The sequence below is a fragment of the Bactrocera latifrons genome, unplaced genomic scaffold, assembly GCF_001853355.1.
Source record: "Bactrocera latifrons isolate USDA-ARS-PBARC rearing strain unplaced genomic scaffold, ASM185335v1 scaffold_28, whole genome shotgun sequence".
Classification (NCBI taxonomy): Eukaryota; Metazoa; Arthropoda; class Insecta; order Diptera; family Tephritidae; genus Bactrocera; species Bactrocera latifrons.
This window is the reverse complement of record NW_017536407.1, coordinates 2023386-2042633: the sequence shown is the minus strand read 5'-3', so window position 1 is coordinate 2042633 and position 19248 is coordinate 2023386. Positions and strand designations below refer to the sequence as shown.

The window sequence follows — 19248 nt, the reverse complement described above, 5'->3', positions numbered from 1 at the left end:
AGGAACAAATATATGAATTTTGAATTGGGAATCTTAAGCAACGTAAATTTTGAAACCTACTTTGTAGTACAGAGCATTGAATGAAAGCGTTGCCCGACATACCATCAGGGCAACGACACATTGGTATATGATTGAACACCTCACAGATGGCTCCCACACCACATGTGCCTGGGCAAGGGTCAACGCATTTGCTTCTTATGCAAGCTTTATCACGTGGACACTCAGTATTAAGTACACATTCTGGTCGACAACCGGAATACGCGTTTCCTTGGTACTCAGGCAAGCACGAGCAAACGCCGTTATTACAGATGGCATTACTACCGCAGGGTGACGGATTACATGGGTCTTGTAAAGGCACTAAGAAAAGTAAAGTTAATATTTTACCGACAACAAAAATACTGATAACATACGTTGGGGCTCGGGTGGTTTAGGTGTACATCTAGTGAACGGATCGCCTTTATAATCAGCTGGGCAGGTACATATTGGCGTGTGATTAATGACACTACAAATCGCAGAGAAACCACACGAACCCGGGCAGGGGTCGCGACATTTTTCATTTATACATGCCAAGTGTGGTAAGCACTCGGCATTGATAGAACACTCCGGTCGGCAGTTGGGTGGTGCACCTAAGTAGTTGGGCAGACAGGAACACGAGGCCTGACCATTGACGTTACGGCATACAGCATTAGCACCACAAGGTGATGGTACGCATGGATCGCGGTATTCCTCTCTAATCACGGGCACAGGCTGTGGTGCTATAAAAATTAGGTTGTGTTTGACAAATGTGTTTTTATATCCGACAACTATCTGCTTCTTACATGGCATTGGATAGCACCTGGTAAATGCATCGCCGGTGTAATGGTTACGGCAAGTGCAAAGTGGGTTATGGTTATGCACGCGGCATTCGGCGTTAAGTCCACACACACCGGGGCACGGATCGACGCATTTTTGATTGACACATGCCTTATCGAGCGCACATTCGCTGGATATAGTACATTCAGGGCGGCAGTCTGGTGGGGTGCCGATGAATATTGGTAGACAAGAGCAGACCGCTTGTTGCTTGACTTCCTTACATTGTGAATTTGGTCCACATGGTGAAGGCTGACATGGGTTTACCACGTCTAATTTAGCTACATTTACGCAAAAATATATATTTCAGGACGTTGTTCCATAAACAATAGAATATTTTTAATGCTTACGTTCTGTCAATACCGTACAGTAGCTGTAAGGATCGCCTGTATAACCAGCTAAACAGTTGCAAGTTGGCAAATGATTGCGTACATAACATAGTGCATTCTGTCCACAAGTGCCTGGGCAGGGATCTTTACATTTGTTCTGTAGGCAAGCCTTGTTCGTTGGACAATCAGAGTTTACAACACATTCAGGGCGACAGCCCTCATATGGGTTGCCTTGATATTCAGGTAGGCATTGACAAGCGCCAGCGCCGTTACGTACAATACATTCGGTGTTGGATCCACAAGGACTTGGTTGACAAGGATTGAGTACTTCTTCCGGTACATCGCGTATGACGTCGCAATAGTTGAATGGATCTCCAGTATAACCGCTTGTACACACACACATTGGTGTATGATTAATGACATGGCAATCGGCGTTTGAGCCGCAAACACCGGGGCAGGGATCTTGGCAACGTTGATTAATGCAAGCTTGAGACAGTGGACATTCGGAATTTGTTACACATTCAGGACGGCAGTTTGGTGGTGCACCAATAAAGTTCTTGAGACACGAACATGAAGGGCTGTCGCCTACTGCGCGACACTCAGCATTCGGTCCGCACGGCGAGGGACGACAAGGATCTTTAGGTGCAACATCCAATTGAGGAACAACTGTAAAAGGATGTAGGTGATAAGAAACCTGCTTGGTTGAAATATTTAAATGTGTTTTACTTCGAACAGGACTGCATGCAACGAACGGATTGCCGGTGTAAGAATTGGTACAGCGACAAATCGGCGAGTGATTGATGACCGTGCACTCGGCATTGACACCGCATACACCAGGACAGGGATCGCGACATTTCTGCTGCAAACAGGCCCGATTAAGGGCACATTCTGCATTGCTGGTACATTCCGGACGGCAGGATGGTGGCGCTCCAATAAATTCAGGTAAACAAGAACACACAGCTTGTTGATTTATTACRCGACATTGTGAGTTTGGTCCACACGGCGACGGTTGACATGGGTTTGTCTGCACTGGCGTAGGTATAGGTTGGCACAGTGCGAATGCATTACCAGTCATACCTTCTGGACAATGACACATTGGTATGTGATTGTGCACCTCACAAATGGCGTTCGAGGCACAAGTGCCCGGACAAGGATTTGTACATTTTTGAAGTATACATGCCTTGTCCGAAGAACAGTCTGTGTTCAAAACACATTCTGGACGACAACCAATTAATGGATTACCTTGATACTCCGGTATACATTCGCACTGACCATCGCGACATACAGCATTTGGACCACAAGGCGAGGGATTGCATGGGTCCTCTGCTAGTTTTGGAGGTGGCGGTGGTGGTGCTTGGCAAGAGACAAATGGATCTCCAATCAAGCCTGACACGCACTGACAAATCGGTGTGTGATTAATAACATGACAATTTGCATTAAAACCGCATGCGCCTGGGCAAGGATCGCGACATTTTTGATTAATACAAGCTTGTGTGCTGGCACAATCCGAATTTCTGGTACATTCGGGTCGACAGTTTGGTGGACTACCTATATAGGTAGGTAGACATGAACAAGACGGATTGCCGTTGATATCGCGACATTCAGCAAACTGTCCACATGGCGAGGGCACACATGGATTTCGTACAGGTTCAGGTGGTGTTGCAGCTGGAGGCGGTGCTACAGAATGAAATGTATTATGATTTTCGGAAACGCGTTCATGCGATATAMGCTTACGTGGTATCTGGTGACAGCGTGTGAAGGCATTTCCTGTATATCCATTCAAACAAGTACAGAAAGGTGAGTGGTTACGTACGTTACATTCCGCATTTGAACCGCATGTGCCAGGGCAAGGATCCTGACATTTCTGGTTGATGCACGCCTTATCTAAGGCACATTCAGCGCTTGTAGTACACTCGGGTCGACATGCTGGTGGTGTGCCAACAAAAGTAGGCAGACATGAACAAACCGCTTGATTATTCACTTCGCGACATTGTGAATTTGGTCCGCAAGGCGATGGTTGACAAGGATTAATATATTCTTTCATAATTGCTGTAATAATTACAATGCTACTATGATTTGCTGGCTTGTGGTAAGAAATAGTTAACTCACGTTTCACTGGTAATTGACAATAAGTGTATGGATCACCTATGAAGCCATCAAGACAATTACAAGATGGTAAGTGATTTATTACGCGACAAATAGCATTTAGCGCGCAGACACCCGGACAAGGATCACGGCATTTCTGATTTTGACATGATTTATCAAGCGGACAGTCGGAGTTCGTGACACATTCTGGACGACAGCCATCATAAGGGTTGCCAAAGTACTCGGGCAAACACTGACAAGAACCGGCGTTGTTCACTTGACGACACTCCGCGTTTACACCACATGGATTTGGTTCACAAGGCGATATGATTTCATCTTGTTTCACAGGCTCCGGTGAGCAGGCCGTGAAGGGATCGCCTGTAAAACCAGGTGTACAAAGGCACATCGCTGTATGACTGATTACGCGACACTGGGCATTCTCTCCGCATAAGCCAGGACAAGGATCAACACATTTTTGATTAATGCAAGCCTTGTCTTGGCTGCATTCACTATTCGTAACACACTCCGGTCGACAGTTAGGTGGTGAGCCAATAAATTCTGGTAAGCAGGAACATGACGGAGCATCACCGACAGCGCGACATTGCGAATTCGGACCGCAAGGTGATGGGTAGCAAGGGTCCTTTGGTTCTTGCAAGCGTATCGGTGGTTCAACTAAGAAAAATCGCGGATTAAAGTTAAGGTTGAGTTCTGGCAAAGATTAAATATTTACTTATGCGTTGGCAGGCCACGAATGGATTTCCAGTATGACGCACCGGACATGTACAGATGGGCGCATGATTTGTTACTTTGCAAATAGCATTAAAACCACAAGCTCCAGGACAAGGATCGACACATTTTTGATTTTGGCAGGCCATTTGTGGACCACAATCGGAATTACGAACACATTCTGGACGACATGTAGGCGGATTACCGATGAAACCTTCGATACAAGAACATACAGCATTTTGGTTGACAACACGACAGCGGCTATTCGGACCACACGGTGATGGTTCACATGGATTGGAGACAAGTTTAGCTTTAGAGAGAGAGGTAAAGAGGAGAAAACTTAGCCGTTGAACAATTGTTTCGGTGAAAAAATAATATTTACGTGGTATTGGATCACATTGGTAGAATGCATTTCCGGACATGCCATCAGGACAACGGCACATGGGCACATGATTTAGCACTTCGCAAATAGCATTGACACCACAAGTACCCGGACATGGATCAACACATTTATTTCTAATACAAGCCTTATCGTGTGGACATTCCGAATTCAATACACACTCCGGACGACAGCCAACGAAGGGGTCGCCTTGATATTCTGGTATACAGGTGCATTGACCATCGTTACAGACAGCGTTAGGGCCACAAGGTGATGGATTACAAGGATCGTCTTTCACTGGTGGTTGAGCTGTTGGCACAATTGGTGGTGTAATGAGAGATTTCAAATTGATTTTAACTAGAACCTTACGTGGTGGTGCCAGCTGACAACTAACAAATGGATCACCTACATAATCCTTTGGACAAGAACATATAGGTATGTGATTTATCCCGCTGCATTGAGCATTGTAGGCGCAAGAACCTGGACAAGGATCAGTGCACCGATTATTAATGCATGCCAAGTTGGATGAACACTCCGAGTTGGTGACACACTCTGGACGACAATTAGGTGGTGCGCCAAAGAAATTGGGTAAACAGGAGCATGAGGCTTGACCGTTGCCATTTCTGCATTGAGAGTTGGGACCACAAGGTGAAGGCAAGCAGGGATCTCGTATTGGTTCGGCGACAGCTGTTGGTGGTGGCGCTGTGCAAGTAACAGAACGATTATAAACAAAACAATATTACAGGATGTCAAACAAACTCACGAGGTATGGGATAACAACGCGTAAACGGATCACCAGTGTAACCAAGCTGACAAGAACACAGTGGTGCGTGGTTGCGCACTTGACACTGGGATCCCATGCCACAAACGCCTGGGCATGGATCGGCACATTTTTGATTGATACAGGCTTTGTCGAAGTTACACTCAGTACTTATAGTACACTCGGGCCTACACGCCGGTGGAGTGCCTATAAATTCTGGCAGACAAGAGCACACTGCTTGACTATTCACTTCGCGACACTGACTATTGGGACCGCATGGCGATGGTTGACAAGGGTTGACATATTCTTGTACTATGGCTAAAAATTGTATGAATGTTTTCAAATTGTGTGTTTGAAATAATTTTGGAGTCAAACAAATTTTGCTTACGTTTTTCTTCAATGGCGCAATAACGATATGGATCACCTACAAAGCCGTACAAGCAAGAGCAGGTAGGTAGATGATTTCTAGTGTAACACTCAGCATTCAAACCACATGTACCGGGACAAGGATCGCGACACTTCTGATTTATACATGCCTTGTTCGACGGGCAATCGGTGTTCAGCACACATTCAGGGCGGCATCCTTCGTACGGGTTTCCGAAATACTCATCAAGACATTTACATGACCCTACACCATTTTGCTGTAAGCATTCGGCGAATGAACCGCATGGATTCGGATTGCAAGGATCGACAACTTCGGTTGGTGCACGTACAATTAAGGTACACTGTACGAATGGATCACCGGTGTAGTCGTTCTCACAGTAACACATTGCTGAATGACTTATCACACGACAGAGCGCATTATTGCCACAAAGTCCAGGACATGGGTCCACACAGCGATTATTTCGACAAACATTGTTTGACGAACATTCCGAGTTTGTAATACATTCGGGACGGCAGTTTGGTGGTTGACCGTAGAAGTTTTCCAGGCAAGAGCACGATGGCGATTCGCCCACAGCTTGACAGCGGCTGTTCGGTCCACATGGTGAAGGTTGACATGGGTTGGTTGGTGTAATATCACGTACAGGTTCAACTATGGTTTAGAAAGAGGACAAAACTCAGAAACTGAAGATTTTTTAAAATGAGTGTGGAACTCACTTATAGGACGACATTGTACAAACGGATTGCCTGTATAGCGTTCATTGCACGAGCAGAAAGGATTGTGATTGACAACAGCGCATTTTGCATACAAACCACATGTACCAGGACATGGATCTACGCAACGTTGATTTTGACAAGCACGATTTGGTGGACAATCAGAGTTGCTGGTACATTCTGGGCGACATGAGGGTGGACTACCTAGATAGTTGGGCAGACAACTACACACAGCTTGTGAGTTCACTTCGCGACATTGTGAGTTCGGACCACAAGGCGATGGTTGACAAGGATTACGGTATATATCAGCTATGATAAAAATATTAAAACGATTTAGAGCGCGTCTAAAATATATTAAAAATGTTAACATACTTTGAACCGGTATACATTGAACAAATGCATTGCCGGTCATACGTTCCGGACAACGGCACATGGGCACATGATTAAAGACTTCACATATGGCCTCTGAGCCACAAGTACCTGGACAAGGATCAACACATTTCTGTCTTATGCAAGCGCGATCACGTGGACACTCTGTATTGAGTATACATTCCGGTTTACATGCGACATAGGGGTCACCCTGATACTCAGCTATACACGAACATTGCCCATCACCTGAGCAGATAGCGTTGGGTCCACATGGGCTAGGATTGCAAGGATCAATAGGTTCTTGTTGTGGTGGTGCTAAAAATAAGTTGACATTACGAACGTTGTTGTAGTGCTTAAGATAATTTAAGCTTACGAGGTGGTGGTGCTGGATGACAAGCAATGAATGCGTCGCCTATATAACCGGGCTGGCATGCACAGTTCGGAGTGTGGTTTATGACATTGCACACCGTATTGACACCGCATGCACCCGGACATGGATCGCGACATCGTTCATTTATACATGCCTGGCTGCTGATGCAATCGGAGTTAACTGTACACTCGGGACGACAATTGGGAGGTGCGCCTATATAATTTGGTTGGCATGTACAAGATGGCACCATATTTTGGTTGCGACATGTGGCATATGGACCACATGGTGATGGCACGCAAGGATCACGGTATACATCGGCGGCTTTAGGAGGTGTTGGAGCTAAAGGAAAATTATGATCACGATATAGTATATCTCAGGCATTATTTTTACTTTGCTTACGTGGTAAGGGGTAACAACGCACGAATGGATCACCGGTTAGACCACTACGACAGGAACAAATTGGACTGTGATTGCGCACTTGACATAACGCACTTTGACCGCAAACACCAGGACAAGGGTCAACGCATTTTCGATTTATACACGCCTTATCACTTGTACATTCTGAACTGGATGTACACTCGGGTCTACAGGAAGGTGGTACGCCTATAAACTCACTTAAACATGAGCACACAGCTTGACCGTTTACTTCACGACACTGAGAATTCGGTCCACATGGACTGGGTTGGCATGGGTTTACGTACTCTTGTACAATGGCTATATGTTATTTGTGTGGTTACATGTAAATAAATTTAAAGTGAACCAGTTAAAACGTTAGTGACTACAAAAAGAACAACTAACTACATACACATATGAAGGTGGTGAAGACAATCGTAGAAAAACAGTAGCACTAGAACTAAAGTGCGGAAGCACACATCAGCTCCGCGATACTATTTTTTAAAGATTGTTCTCTCACATTTCATAGTGCAACTTTGTTACGAGTAAACTCAAATCTTTTAGCTTACGTTCTGCTGGTCTTGTACAATAACGATATGGATCCCCAGAATAACCAACTAAGCAATTACAAGTTGGTATATGGTTGACGACATTACATTCAGCATTCTGTCCACAGGTACCGGGGCAAGGATCGCGACATTTTTGATTCTGGCAGGCCTTGTTCGACGGACAGTCCGAATTGAGTACACATTCCGGTCGACAACCTTCATATGGATTGCCAAAGTATTCCGGTAAACATTGACAGGCGCCGGCACCATTACGTTCGAGGCAATTTGCATTGGCACCGCAAGGCGACGGCGAACATGGGTTCAGTACTTCAATCGGCGCGGCTACACGTATTGGCTGGCAAATTGTGAATGGATCACCTGTAAAGCTAGGCAAACAGTTGCAACGCGGTGTATGTGATACGACGTGACACTCAGCACTAGTACCGCATAGTCCTGGGCAGGGATCCTTGCATTTCTGATTAATGCATGCCTGTGTGGATGGGCATTCCGAATTTGAAACGCATTCCGGCTTGCAGTACGGTGGGGATCCAATGAAATTTGCAAGACACGTGCATGATGGTGTGTTGCTGATAGCACGACATTCTGAGTTGGGACCGCATGGCGATGGACGGCAAGGATCAGTTGGTGTGACATCCAATTGAGGTTGTTCTATGATACGTTGGCAAGCGACAAATGGATTTCCAGTGTAATGTGGTATGCACGTGCAGAAAGGATTGTGATTTACGGTACTGCATTGAGCATTCCGTCCGCAAGTACCAGGACAAGGATCGACACATTTCTGATTTATGCACGCCAAATTGGCTGGACATTCCTGATTAGCAGTACACTCCGGTCGACAAGTTGGTGGTGCGCCAATGAAGCCTGGTATGCAAGAGCAAACAGCTTGCTCATTTACTTCGCGACACTGTGAGTTAGGACCACAAGGTGAGGGCTGACAAGGGTTAACTTTGACTGGCGCTGAAAGTTGAAAATTTTTAAGTTTGGGGAATATTCGTGCAACCGATTATGAAGTTATTGATATTTACGGGGTAACGGCGAGCACTGTATAAAAGCGTTGCCAGACATTCCGTTCGGACATGAGCAGATAGGTATATGATTGATGACGCTACACAGAGCATTTGATGCACAAGTGCCGGGACAAGGATCAACACATTTATTTCGTATGCAAGCGCGATCGCGTGGACAGTCAGTATTCAGTACACATTCAGGTCGACAACCGGTATACGGATCGCCCTGGTATTCTGGTATACATGTGCACATACCATCGTTGCATTGAGCATTCGAGCCGCAGGGTGAAGGATTGCACGGATCGTCTTTGACAACAGCTGCATTAAGTATAAGAATACAAATTATAGTACCATTCTAGGTAATTTCGCACCGAATTCTTACGTTTTGGTGGTGGCTCAGGTAGACAGTAAGTGAAAGGATCTCCAGTATATCCGGTAGGGCAAACACAGCTAGGAGTATGATTGATAACATTGCAAATAGCGCCCAAACCACATGAGCCGGGACAAGGATCGAGACATTTTTCATTGATACACGCCTGACTGCTTGGACATTCAGCATTAATGGTGCACTCTGGACGACAATTAGGTGGAGCGCCAATATAAGTAGGTAAACAAGAACATGAAGGTGATTCTCCAGTGCGACGGCACTGTGAATTCGGACCACATGGTGAGGGAACACAAGGATCGACGGGTTGGCGTTGTACGGGTGCAGGCGGTGTAGCTACAATGACAAATACGTTGATAATATTTTTTCGCGCTATTCAATTACTATATGAGGTCTAAGCTTACGTGGTATAGCAAAACAACGTGAAAAGGCATCTCCTGTAAAACCTGCACGACAAGAACAGATTGGGCTATGATTATGTACGCGACAATTGGCATTCTGCCCGCATGTGCCCGGGCAAGGATCTGCGCATTTCTGATTAATACAGGCTTTGTCGAACGCACACTCAGTCGAGATGGTGCACTCGGGGCGGCAAAGCGGTGGACTGCCAATGTATTCGGGTAAACAAGAGCACACAGCTTGTTCGTTAATTTCTCGACACTGCGAGTTGGGCCCACAAGGTGATGGTTGGCACGGATTGACATATTCCTTGATAGCTGTTTTAGAGACATTTTGTAAAATGAACTACATTTGCACATATGATATTTGGCTTACGTTGTTTCTCCACTTGACAAGAACGATATGGATCGCCGCTAAAGCCAGGTACACAATTACAGGTTGGCACATGATTTAGTACTGAACAAATGGCATTCTGTCCACACGTGCCCGGACAAGGATCGCGACATTTCATATTTTGACAGGCCATATTGGAAGCACAATCGGAATTCAATATACATTCGGGTCTGCAGCCTTCGTAAGGATTTCCAAAGTATTCCGGAAGGCATTGGCATGAACCAGCGTCATTACGTTGTATGCAACGTGCGTTTGGACCGCATGGACTTGGATTGCAAGGATCGATGTGATCCAATTGTGGTATCTTGCTTTCCACACATTGTATGAATGGATCTCCTTCAAAACCGGCTGGACAATAACAGCTTGGAGTGTGTGAAAGAACGCGACACAAAGCGCTGTTGCCACATAAACCTGGGCAAGGATCTTTGCATTTTTGATTAATACACGCTAAATTGGTGTTGCATTCTGAGCTGGTTACGCATTCTGGTCGACAATTTGGAGGCGCACCAATATAGTCAGGTAAGCAAGTACACGAAGGCGTGTCGCCAACAGCACGGCATTCCGAGTATGGACCACACGGCGATGGAGAACAGGGTTGACTCGGTGGACGTGGTTCGGGTGTGTCTAAAATCGGTTGACAACTAACAAACGGATTGCCGGAATATCTGTCTGGGCAACGGCAGAACGGTATATGATTGGCAACATGACAAAGGGCATTGTTGCCGCAAACGCCGGGACACGGATCGGAACATTTTTGATTGAGACAAGCTTGATTAAGCGGACACTCGGAATTGATTGTGCATTCCGGCCTACAAAACGGTGGACTACCGACAAAGGATGCGATGCAAGAGCAGACAGCTTGCTGATTTACCTCACGGCACTGACTATTTGGACCGCAAGGTGTTGGCTGGCAAGGATTTTGTGGCACATCCAATTCTGAAAAATTATGAACATGAAAGAATATTGAAACGACGCAAACTTTTCTAATCTTACTTGGTATGGGCGAGCATTGTACGAAAGCGTTGCCTTCCATACCGTCAGGACAGCGACAAATTGGTATATGATTCATGACTTCGCAGATGGCATTAGAAGCGCACGTTCCTGGACAAGGATCAACACATTTGTGTCGTACACAAGAGCGATCTCTAGCGCAATCGGTATGTAATACACATTCTGGCCTGCAACCTATGTAAGGATCTCCATGATATTCGGGTATACATGTGCACTGACCATTGCTACATTTTGCGTTAGGGCCGCATGGTGAGGGGATGCATGGATCGTCTTGAGATACAACTTCAGCTGCATAAAAAATACAGGCTTTATTAACGGCACCTTTTAATCTAATTAATGACTTACTTCTTGGTGGTGGTAATGGATTGCAGACAGTGAAGGGATTACCAGTGTAACCTATTTGGCATGTACATATTGGTGTGTGACTAATCACATTGCACAATGCGCTAATGCCACAAGAACCTGGACATGGGTCTCGACATTTCTGATTTATACAGGCTTGATGGCTTGGACACTCTGAGTTCAGACTACATTCCGGGCGGCAAGTGGGTGGAGCACCAAGGAAATTTGGTAGGCAAGAGCACGATGGTGAGCCGTTTATATCTCGGCACTGAGAGTTTGGTCCACATGGTGATGGCACGCAAGGATCTTGTGGTTGACGTTGTGGCGGCGGTGTTGATACCGGTACTAGTGAGGAAGAATTCGATACCGTGAAAACATTTTCATTGTTGAAGGGTTAAAACGGTGTAATCTTACTTATAATTCGGAAGCAACGCACGAAAGCGTCGCCGGTGAATCCATTGTTACAAGAGCAAATGGGGCTGTGGTTTCTTACGCGACACTCTGCATTCTGTCCACAGACGCCGGGACAGGGATCTACACATTTCCGATTGATACATGCTTTTTCAGTAGCACATTCAGAGCTGGATGTACATTCAGGTCGACAAGCTGGTGGACTACCGACATACTCTGGCAAACAAGAACATACTCCTTGACCGTTTACTTCGCGGCATTTTGAGTTTGGACCACAAGGCGATGGTTGACAGGGATTAACGTACACTTTGGGAGCTATAAATATGAATTGGATTTGAAGAATCACTGTTTCGGCAATTAACTTAAAAAAAGGCTTACGTTGTTCTTGTACTACTTGGCATAGGCGATAAGGATCTCCATTGTAGCCGGGATAGCATTCACAGGAAGGTAAATGATTTATTACTTGACATACTGCATTTGTACCACAAGTGCCGGGGCAAGGATCTACGCATTTCTGATTTTGACAAGCTTTATTCGACGGACAATCTGAGTTCAGGATACATTCGGGACGACAACCTTCATATGGATTACCGAAGTACTCTGGTAAGCATTGGCAAGAACCTGCGTTGTCGCGTTCTTCACATTTAGCATTGATACCGCATGGACTGGGACTGCATGGTCTCAATACTTCGATCGGTTCTGCTCGTACTGGTTTACATTGTGAAAATGGATCTCCAGTAAAGCCTTCTTGACAGAGACACATGGGTGTGTGACTGAAGACACGACAATTGGCATTTGAGCCACACAGTCCAACACAGGGATCTTTGCATTTTTGATTTATACATGCTTGTGTGGATGGGCATTCTGAATTTGAAACACATTCAGGGCGACAATTTGGTGGTGATCCCATAAAATCTGGCAAACATGAACATGACGGGGAGTCACCTGAAACGCGACATTCCGAATTAGGTCCACAAGGCGAGGGCACACAAGGATTGGCGGGTGTAGCATCACGTATTGGAGCAACTATTTTTTAAAAAGCTGCAGGTTAGGAAAATACTTATGTTTGAGAATGAGCTCAGCTTACTTATTTCCTGGCAACGCACAAATGGATTTCCTGTCATTTGAGCGCGACAAGTACAGAATGGATTATGGTTTACAACGTTGCAAACTGCATTAAAGCCACAGGTTCCAGGACAAGGATCGCGACACTTAGAGTTCTGACATGCCTGATCCGGCGGACAATCAGAGTTCGTTGTACATTCCGGTCTACACTGTGGTGGACTACCAATGAAGTCTGTTAAGCAGGAGCACACGCCTACATTTTGTAGTTCGCGGCATTGACTGTTAGGGCCACACGGTGATGGTTGACAAGGATTTGTCGGAATTGGTTCTATAGGGCGAATATAACAGTTGAGAAAACGTTCGGGGAAAGAGATAGATAAATCAAATTTACTTTCAATTACGCGGCACTCAAAGAAGGCGTTGCCCAACATGTTGTCCGGACAGTGACACATGGGCACGTGGTTATTGACAATACAAATAGCGTTGGTTCCGCAAGTTCCGGGACAAGGGTCGATGCATTTATTGCGCACGCAAGCGCGATCACGAGCACAATCTGAATTAAGTACACACTCCGGACGACAGCCTATGTAAGGATCACCTTGATATTCAGGAATACAAGTGCATTGTCCATTGTTACATTGAGCATTGGGTCCACATGGTGATGGGAAACATGGGTCGTCACGTACTGGTGGTTGAGTTGCTGTTGTGGAATCATATATGTATTTGTATAAGTCACTATTGTTTTCTCAGCATAATTATATTTCTATGAAGTCTTACGTTCTGGTGGTTTGGGGTTGCAGTTGATAAATGGATTTCCAACATAGCCGTCTATGCACAGACATGTCGGCGTATGATTGATTACACGACAAACTGTATTTAGACCACAAGCACCTGGGCAGGGATCGCGACATTTCTGATTGATGCAAGCCTGTTGACTTGGACATTCTGAGTTGATGGTGCATTCTGGACGACAGTTGGGTGGCTGACCAATAAAGGTAGCTAAACAAGAACATGATGGTACCCCGTTTACATTGCGACATTCTGCATTAGGACCACAGGGCGATGGAAGACAAGGGTCACGAATCTCTTCGCGCTCAATTTCGATTGGTGGCGCTAAAATAAATATACACATACGCTCATTGTAAATAAGTTCGGGTTGTGACAAGTCGAATAGCTCACGTGGTATAGGATAACATCTGGTGAATGCATCGCCGGTAAATCCATTATTGCAAGTACAAATTGGACTATGGTTCCTAACGCGACATTGAGCATTGCTGCCACAGGGGTCAGCAGCGCATGGATCTACGCACTTCTGATTGTTGCAAGCCCTATCTGTGGCGCACTCTGACGAAATTGTGCACTCGGGACGACAAGCGGGTGGTGTACCAATAAATTCTGGTAGACAAGAGCACACAGCCACATCATTTGATTCGCGACATTGAGAGTTTGGTCCGCATGGTGATGGTTGACATGGATTTACATATTCCGTACGCAAAGCTATATTACCACAAAGGCAAATCAAGTAGTTAGAATTGTTGCATAACAAATACTTATTTAAAAGACGAAAGATTCTTACGTTCAATTGGTCGAGTGCAAATGCGATATGGGTCACCCGTGTAGCCCGTAATGCATGTACAAGAAGGCAAATGATTGACAACTTGGCAATCGGCATTCTGACCACAAGTGCCCGGACAAGGATCCTGGCACTTCTGCTGTTGGCATGCCTTATTCGATGGGCAGTCGGAATTCATTACGCATTCGGGTCGACAACCCTCGTAGGGGTTACCGAAATATTCAGGCAAACAAGCGCATGAACCAGCGCCATTACGTTCACGACAAATTGCATTCGGGCCGCATGGACTCGGACTGCAGGGTGTGCGTACCTCGACCACGTCTCGTTCGGGTGGTAGATTGCATTGTACAAACGGATCGCCAGTATAGCCCACCACACAAGTACATTGTACTGCATGGCTAACCACACGGCATTCCGCATTGACGCCACAACGTCCCGGACATGGATCAACACATTTCTGATTTATACAAGCCAAGCTGCTGGCACAATCAGAGCTCGTGACACATTCTGGACGACAATTGGGTGGACGACCTATATAGGATTCAAGACATGAGCACGATGGCGCTTCGCCAATAGGGCGACACTGCGCATATGGTCCGCATGGTGATGGACGACAAGGATCTGTTGGCACAACGTCGCGTGGAGGTTCAACTATTCAGAAATAAATAAGGAAATTGTAACTTCTCGGAACATGATGTTTTTACGATGAATTTCTTACTTATTGGTTGACAGCGTATGAACGGATTACCGCTGAAACGAAGTGGACACGTGCAGAATGGGCTGTGATTGACAACAGTACATTTGGCACCGATACCGCAAGTACCAGGGCATGGATCACCACATTTTTGATTAAGGCAAGCCTGGGTAGGTTCACAATCGGAATTCGATACACACTCGGGACGACAAGTTGGTGGACTACCTATGAAATTTGGCAGACAAGTACAAACGGCTTGTTGATTGACCTCACGACATTGTGAGTTTGGTCCACATGGCGATGGATGGCAAGGGTTTGTATTTACGATTTCTAGCAATAAACAATTACAATTAATATCGCGAATAAATGAAACACTCCTGTATGAGAGCTTACTTGGCGCCGGACTACAACGAATGAATGCACTACCGACAGTACCATCGGGGCATCTGCACATAGGTATGTGGTTTATAACATCACAAATGGCGTTTTCGCCACAAGTACCTGGACACGGATTAGCGCATTTGCTGCGCAAGCATGCCTTATCACGTGGACAATCTGTATTCAAGACACATTCCGGACGACAGCCGGTGTACGGATCACCATGATATTCTGGCAGACAAGTACAAATGCCATTGTTGCATTGAGCATTTGCGCCACACGGCGACGGATGACATGGATCGACAGGTTCATCTAAGAAAATAGACAGTAGTTTGTAAGACGAATGTTTTCTGAACTGCGCTGCAAAATCGTGCTTACTGATAATAGGTTCTGGTGGTAAGGGACGGCAGTTGCTGAATGGATCGCCCGTATAACCTTTGGGACATGTGCAAATCGGTGTGTGATTGACGACACTACATTCTGCGGAAAAGCCGCAAGAGCCGGGACAAGGATCGATACATTTTTCACGTATGCAAGCTCTATTCGAAGGACACTCAGCGCTGATGGTACACTCCGGATGACAGTTTGGTGGCGCGCCAATATAAGTCTGTAGACAGGAACAGGATGGTACACCGTTGATGTTGCGACACTCACTATACGGACCGCAGGGCGAGGGTACACAAGGATCACGCTCGACGTGTGAAATAGCTGGTGGGGCAGCTATTGCAAGGAAAACAAAAATCAGTGGGACTGTGCTAACGGCTATAAGTTAAATTAACGCTTACGTGGTATGGGATAACAACGCGTGAAAGCATCACCGGTAAAACCGTTGCGGCACTGACACAACGGACTATGATTGCGCACGCGGCATTCTGCATTCGTGCCACAAGTGCCGGGACAAGGATCCTGACAACGTTGATTAATGCATGCCTTGTCATAGGCACATTCAGTACTAAGCACACATTCCGGACGACAATTTGGTGGTATGCCGATATAACGGTCCAGACATGAGCACACCGCCTGACCATTAAGTTCGCGACACTGTGAGTTCGGACCGCAAGGTGAGGGTTGACAAGGATTTGTAGGTGGCTCTTGACGTATCGCTATTTAACGGTAGTTTTAATTGAAACAAGGAAAACCCAAGAAAAGAAAAAAAAATAAATCAGTAAATTGTATTTTGGGTACGCAGCTTGTTGCTTACGTGCTGGCGGCTCCACATGACAATAACGATACGGATCGCCCGTATAACCGATGCGACACATACATGTCGGCACATGATTCGTGACACTGCATTCAGCGTTGGTGCCACATGTGCCCGGGCATGGATCGCGACATTTTTGCTGCGTGCACGCTTGCTGCGATGGACAATCCGAATTGCGTACACATTCAGGACGACACGATTGATACGGATCGCCAAAGTAGTCGGGTAAACATTGGCACGAGCCAATGCCGTTACGATCGCGACAAATTGCATTCGAACCGCACGGATTCGGCTCGCACGGTGTAACCTGTTCGTGTACGATACGCTCTGTGTTGGAGAAAAAGAGAGTCGAAAAAGTTGTATTAGCAAGGTTTGACATGTGTGCTTTGTAAAATATGTCATTAGTAAAGTCAACACACCTTTTGCGTGGGAGTTGAGCAGCATTTTACGCTGTTGCCGATTTTTACTTTCTTTTTTTATTCCATTTCCACTGCCAAATTTTGTGTTTTTGTTTTATTAGTTTTTTTTTTTTAACTTTTGCTTGCGTTCAACGACAGCGGTGAGATTAGAGCACGTTAGATAAATTTGCATATTGGCCAGCACATACATACACTACTATGACAGCAACAAATTGCATGTGCTGGGCGTTAATACTGTTACACTGTTACGGTTACACTAACGGTGATTACGTTTAACGATTAACTTAGTTGCTATAGTTAAAAATTACGATTGTTAGACAACGTTTGGCGGTGCGCTCACACATACAAACAAACAGTTGCATGTGCGTTTAACGGTTAAACTTAACAAAATAACGGTAATGCTTGTGTGCGGTTGCAGCACTGCGGCTGCGTGCAGTTTGTTTGGTAGTGAAACTTGTTTTTTTTTTTGGTTTTTGTTAAATTATTTTCTTTTGGTTATTTTTTTTTTGCTTTTTGTTAATTTTTTTGCGTTTGGTTAAATTATTACTATTATTTGTGTTTGCTTTTGATTAAAAATGCGTACGTGTGTGAGTGCGTATGAATGTGCGCGTGTACTTTAGCGGCGTGTAATGCAAATTTCGAGTTCGAAATTCGCTTGTTTACTTCATAAATATATTTTTAATATTTTTTTTTTTTGCAATAAAACGCATTTGGCTTTAGTTTCCAATTTAGGATATATTTTTTATTAAAAATTCGCTTTGCAAATAATTTTGAATGCATATTAGATAAAGCTTGACATACTTATACTAGCTTATACAGTTAGACTGGTTATAAAAAGGGTGTTAGAAATGCAGTTATCCAGCGTTGAGTAAAAGCGACGTTGGGTAGACAACAACAAAAATTTTTGGGGCCGTTGAGTTTTTTGCAACAACAAAATTAGGTTAGCTTGGGTTAGGTTGGCAGGCAAGACAACAAAAAAAGAAATAATAGGGCACAACAACAATGTTGTACAAACAATGCAGATTTCGACGGTGTTGAGAGACTTAGTAGGCGTGGGTATGCTATTTCTTATAATATACATACATAAGTGTTCAGGTGTGTGTGTGGGTATTAGGGTCAGCCAATTTTGTATAGCTTACGTTTTAGTTTGGGGTTATAATAAGCACTTTTCTTAGTTTGCGGCAAAATTTTGTGTTTCAGTTTGTTTTGGTTTTAACATTTTGGCGGCTTTGCAATTCAAGGGCGACTACTTAGCAGTTTTGTTTTCTTGTTTATTTCTCGTGTTTTTAAAAAGCATTTCATTAATTTGTTTCATGCTTCTAGCAACAAAATCCATATATAATTGCAATAACAAAGCATATAAACAATTCCAATGGGCTTAAAAACTAAATAAGGCGGGGTTAAGGCATGTAATGGTAAGCAGTTGGCAAATTATATGAGGCAAGGCGTGATTCTCCTTTTTATCGTTTTTGTTTGAGGCGAGTAAGGCGTTTAGCAAGTTTTCACCGTGTATAAATAAGCAATAATATTAAAGGCATTTTTACTTCATTTATAAAAGCATTTTTAAATCATATATATGTATATATGTATATATATTTAATATTTGTAAAAACAATGTCTTTTACAGCTGTCACACACTTTCAAAGACGAAACAAATTCGGACAGTTCGTACGAGATTTGCGTCTGTTGAAATCTGCATTTTGCCGCTGCGTAGCTGATGCGTGTGGTGAGTAGTAACACGTGACACATACATACATATAAATATTTGCATGAATTGATATTTTGCTTGCATTGCAATGCAACGTGTTTGACAGTGTAAAAAGCATGATTTTTATTTGTTGGTGTAAAAATGTGGTACAAATCAGAACAGTAGTTGTGCGCGCGCGTTTCTTGAACATTAAACATTTGTGGTGCTCAAACAACAAATTAACTATGAAATAAATATTTATATGAAAAACATATATTTTGCTGTGCGTAACATGAATACATACAAACAGACACAAATGTGTGTAGAACAATTGCTTGCAAATAATTAAATTTATTATT

The 19248-nt window shown here is 44.5% G+C and overlaps 1 protein-coding gene across 1 annotated transcript in view; it reads right to left on the bottom strand.

The window, feature by feature from the left end:
* The window catches only part of LOC108970050, a gene marked incomplete in the record, with an annotated part of 187068 nt that overhangs the window by 17015 nt on the left and 150805 nt on the right, over positions 1-19248 (bottom strand). The window contains 33 exon segments of the mRNA XM_018935160.1: positions 61-357; positions 411-1130; positions 1200-1844; positions 1905-2855; positions 2913-3227; positions 3288-3935; positions 3994-4299; positions 4372-4677; positions 4738-5070; positions 5132-5446; positions 5517-6161; positions 6227-6532; positions 6596-6907; positions 6966-7301; positions 7362-7676; positions 7925-8881; positions 8950-9249; positions 9314-9652; positions 9721-10032; positions 10091-11044; positions 11102-11806; positions 11876-12187; positions 12251-12898; positions 12960-13265; positions 13329-13637; positions 13715-14050; positions 14117-14434; positions 14514-15161; positions 15229-15534; positions 15598-15894; positions 15961-16302; positions 16368-16685; positions 16784-17110. Of these exon segments, the coding sequence (XP_018790705.1) occupies positions 61-357; positions 411-1130; positions 1200-1844; positions 1905-2855; positions 2913-3227; positions 3288-3935; positions 3994-4299; positions 4372-4677; positions 4738-5070; positions 5132-5446; positions 5517-6161; positions 6227-6532; positions 6596-6907; positions 6966-7301; positions 7362-7676; positions 7925-8881; positions 8950-9249; positions 9314-9652; positions 9721-10032; positions 10091-11044; positions 11102-11806; positions 11876-12187; positions 12251-12898; positions 12960-13265; positions 13329-13637; positions 13715-14050; positions 14117-14434; positions 14514-15161; positions 15229-15534; positions 15598-15894; positions 15961-16302; positions 16368-16685; positions 16784-17110 (14784 nt within the window).